Source organism: Echinops telfairi, unplaced genomic scaffold, assembly GCF_000313985.2.
Source record: "Echinops telfairi isolate 266 unplaced genomic scaffold, ASM31398v2 ScPeMD7_2;HRSCAF=8, whole genome shotgun sequence".
Taxonomy (NCBI): Eukaryota; Metazoa; Chordata; class Mammalia; order Afrosoricida; family Tenrecidae; genus Echinops; species Echinops telfairi.
In genome coordinates this window covers 641,935-645,743 of record NW_022103898.1, presented here as the reverse complement: position 1 = coordinate 645,743, position 3,809 = coordinate 641,935, and the positions used below count along the sequence as shown (strand labels likewise).

General features: G+C 57.4%; 1 protein-coding gene across 1 annotated transcript in view; it reads right to left on the bottom strand.

Moving 5' to 3' along the window:
* MLC1 (modulator of VRAC current 1) overlaps nt 1–3,809 on the bottom strand; it is a 24,583-nt gene continuing 20,774 nt past the window's right edge. Inside the window, exons 9-10 of the mRNA XM_004700620.2 lie at nt 2,865–2,921; nt 1–2,391 (exon numbers count right to left, since the gene is read on the bottom strand). Coding sequence (XP_004700677.1) covers nt 2,200–2,391; nt 2,865–2,921 — 249 coding nt within the window. The 3' untranslated portion in view covers nt 1–2,199. The remainder of the gene's footprint in view (nt 2,392–2,864; nt 2,922–3,809) is intronic.

The following is a 3,809-nucleotide window of genomic DNA, read 5'->3' as shown; positions in this document are numbered from 1 at the left end:
AAAGTATTTTAAAAGAAAGAAAGAAGTCCAGTGTCCACTCAGTGTCACTACTTTAAAATCGGGAGAGTGAATGCCACCCACAAGTTCATGCAGTTTTACGGGACCCCAACGCTAGCACTCTGAAGCCGGGCGTAGTAGTCTTCAAATTCAGAAAGGAAAACAGGGAGGAGCAGCCCAATGGGCCCTGAGAAGAGCCCTGGGTGGCATCAGCGGTAAGCACTCTTGGCTGCTGGTGGGGGGTACAGGTGGCAGGTTAGGGTTCACCCAAGGCACCACGGGGGAAAGGCCTGGTGATTTGTTTTGACAAATCAGCCTTTGACACCCCGTGGAGTGCGGTTCCACCCTGTGGCACAGTGAGGCCAACTCCAGGCAGTGGGGCTGGTTAAATCCTGAGAAAGAGGCCTAGTACCTTGCCCTCCACCAGGGAAGCATATGGCAAAACCACCATCACTGAAACGGCGTGGCACCAGCACAGAAACCAGAGGAGATTCTGCAACCGGCACAAGCCGAGAGCACCTCTGGACTGAGCACAAGTGGACCTGTGGTGCCCTGCGGCCTGTAGACAGCTACATCGTCACTGGAAAAAGGACAAGGTCCTGGCCCACCATGGTGCAGTGGACAGACACATGGCCGGCCCTTCTAGTCAGGGACACACAGCAAGTGGGGGTCCCTTTAACCACAGAAACACTCCCAGGAGAAACGCCAAACGGCAGCAGATGCCAGCTGAGGGCACTGATGACTTCTCTCGGTTGGCGGGCGGCATCCTCCACAGCCCACTGGAAAATGGTAGGCACAAAAGATATGCACACAACCATAAGTAGGCCCATTAGCCGCCCCTCCTGATGTCACTGTGTGGAGAGGAACAGGTCTGTGTTGGAAGAAGTCAGGGCAGAGCGCAGGCACATGGGGGGCGGGCGCACGGTAGCCAGGCGTGACCCACTGTTGAATCTCAAGATGCATTAATCACAAACACTTGAGATGTAGCATTTATCATGGCAACCAAAAAAAAGAAAGGAAATACATCTTGCCATCTCAACCCAAAATGGTCCTGGGGCCGTACTGGGTTCAGAGTTGGGCTCTTAACCACAAGGTCAGCAGTTGGAAACCCGTTACTGCTCCGAGGGAGAAAGACAAGGCTTTCTACTCCCATAAACCGTTCCAGGCTTGGAACCTGTCCCACGGGGCAGTTCTACCCTGAGTCAGCTTCAACTGGACGGCAGAGTGTTGGTGTGGGGCTTTTGTGTTATAGACCAAGCCCCCACCCTGGCTCTCTGAAGCAATCTGGGCATCTTATCAGCTCTGAGCAATTCGCTTACAGCTCCTTGTTTACACAGGCCCTCGACTCTCCTCCAATCAGCCTAAAAGTCAATGCAATTCTGGCCAAAATGAACCCTGAGGGCCCGTGCAATGCACCAGTGCATGGAGGGCCCGTGCAATGCACCAGTGCATGGAGGGCCGTGAAAGAGCAGAGAACAGAGTATCAGACTGGGGCGGGCAGGGCGGGACCGGGCTCACCGGAAGAGACAGACAACAACATACAAAATGCTCGCTAAGAGTGGATTCTGACTCTCAGCTGCCCCTGTGGGGTTCCCAGACTGCAACTCTGCAAGATTAGAAAGCTGCGTCTCCAAGGTGGGTTTGAACTGCCAACCTCTGTTAGCAGCAGAGCACTTAAACCACTGAGCCACCAGGGAGGGCTGTGTTGTCGACACTGAAGAGGCATCTCAGACCTACCTCACAAATGCTGCTCAGAAGGGCAGCCGGCCGGCAGAAAGACTTCATCTTGCCTACACTGGACGTGACAGGGAACCAGTCCCCGGAGGAGGGAATCTGGCTGGGCAAAGCGGAGGGCCCCGGAGACAGGGAAGGCCCTCCAGGAGAGGGATGGAAACCGTGTCTGCAACCGTGGGCTCAGGCGCCACGTGGCCCACGGTGTTTCCCGCTGCCGTGGATGGGTGGGCGGCTGTGAGTGGGAACGGGCAAAGGCACCCCTCACACCACACTCAAAGGCAGCCACGTGCTTCAAAGACGCCGAAGGAAGCATCTCTGGTCACAGATCAGCCTCCACCCCTCCGTTCCCCGCCTGCACACCCAGCAGAGCCCGCTGCACCAGGGCTTCAAGGCTGGGTGCCAGCCTTGCTTCCAAGGTGCCTGTGGGAGACCTTGACCTCCCTCCGACCCGCCGAGGAGCACGGGTGTTCACTGGGTACGCCACCGGGCCTCCGGCTTTATTTCCCGAGCGTGGTAGTAGGAGGAGAGCAGACCTACTTTGAAGGCCGGTGGGTAATTCTTAAAGATCTCCACCATGCGCAAGATGCTGAAGGACAGGTACCCGGACGCCGTGAAGAGCAGCGGGGACGTGATGCTGGTGATGGCGAGCAGCACCTCCACCTGCGGGGACACAGGCAGCCGCTGCCGAGCCGGGGCACACAGTCTGCCCGGGTGTCCTCAGCCCGTGGACTTAAAGCCATGAGCTCCGGAGTCCCGTCTCGCTGGGTGGGAGGCCTCCCAGCTCCTGGGCCCGTGGTCACCTGCGAGACCACAAAGCGGGGCCAGGCCTACGCAGACTGAGGCCACACCGGCCCAGTGCCCCTCTGCATCACCGCCCCTGCCCAGCAGGGGTCCACCTGCCAGGTCTGAGCGCCTGCTGCTCAGCTCACGTTGGCTCGTTCAGGGCCTCTTCCAGTGTCCACCCCAAAGGAATCACTTCTGCTCACTGTCCACCACCAGGCAACGAGGCACCCCCAATACACACACACACACACTCACACACATACGGTGCACAGCCATGCACAGACCACCACAGCCATGCCCCACCCTCAGCCCACCTGGCAGCAGCCCCATCACATGAGACCCAAACTCACCAGGCACTTGCTGGGGTACTCGGCTGTCACGTGGCTGGCGATGGCACTGGGGAAACACTGGGCAGGGTGGGGGGGGGAGTTTTGTGTGGACGTCCTGGAAGAAGTCACCGCACTCCAGCCAGCGCGGCTGCAGCTGCCCCACCTGGGCCTCACCCTGCACAGTACAGCCTGACAGGGCTATGAACCCTGAGTGTGCCCATGGGAACAGGAGCTAGGGTTCTCACTTAGCCTGACTTTAGGGCAAAAAGCAAGAGCCTCCCTGGGGGTGCAGCCACCCTTTCATGCTGGGCTACTAACTGCAAGGTCAGTGGTTTGAACCCACCTATTGACCCATGGGAGAAAGATGAAGCTCTCTGCTCTCATAGGATTTACAGCCTCGGGAACCCTGGAACCGGCTCTATCCGCCCTACTATGACCGAAAAAGCAGTAGGAAATAACCTGACGGCAGGGTCAGCAGCTCAAAACCACCAGCTGACCCTCGGGAGAAAGACGGGCTTTCTACTCCAGTACAGACTGAGAGTCTCAGAAGCCCACGGGGGCAGTTCTGTCCTGTCCTACAGGGTTGTGGTGAGTCAGAACCAATTCGACAGCAGTGACTCGGGTTTGGGTTTGGGTTTTTTGAAGCAGTTGGTTCTATCGTCAAAAACCCAAACCCCACTGCCATCGAGTTGACTCCACTCATAGTGACCCTGTAGAAAAGGGCAGCTGGTGGATTCAAATCGCTGACTGTGGCAGCTACATCATCTCCTGTCAACTTGAGCAAAGGGGTGGAGTCTAGCCTGTCCATCAGGTCATAGCCAATGAGGCCTCTGTGTGGGCTTGGCCTTCTCCTGAGGATTCTGGAACTCCTGTCTTCCTCCCTGGAGGCAGAACATACTCTCTGCTTCCTCTTCCTGCTCACAAGCCAGATGGAGCTATGCTGATGGCAGCCAGAGCCCTGGAGCT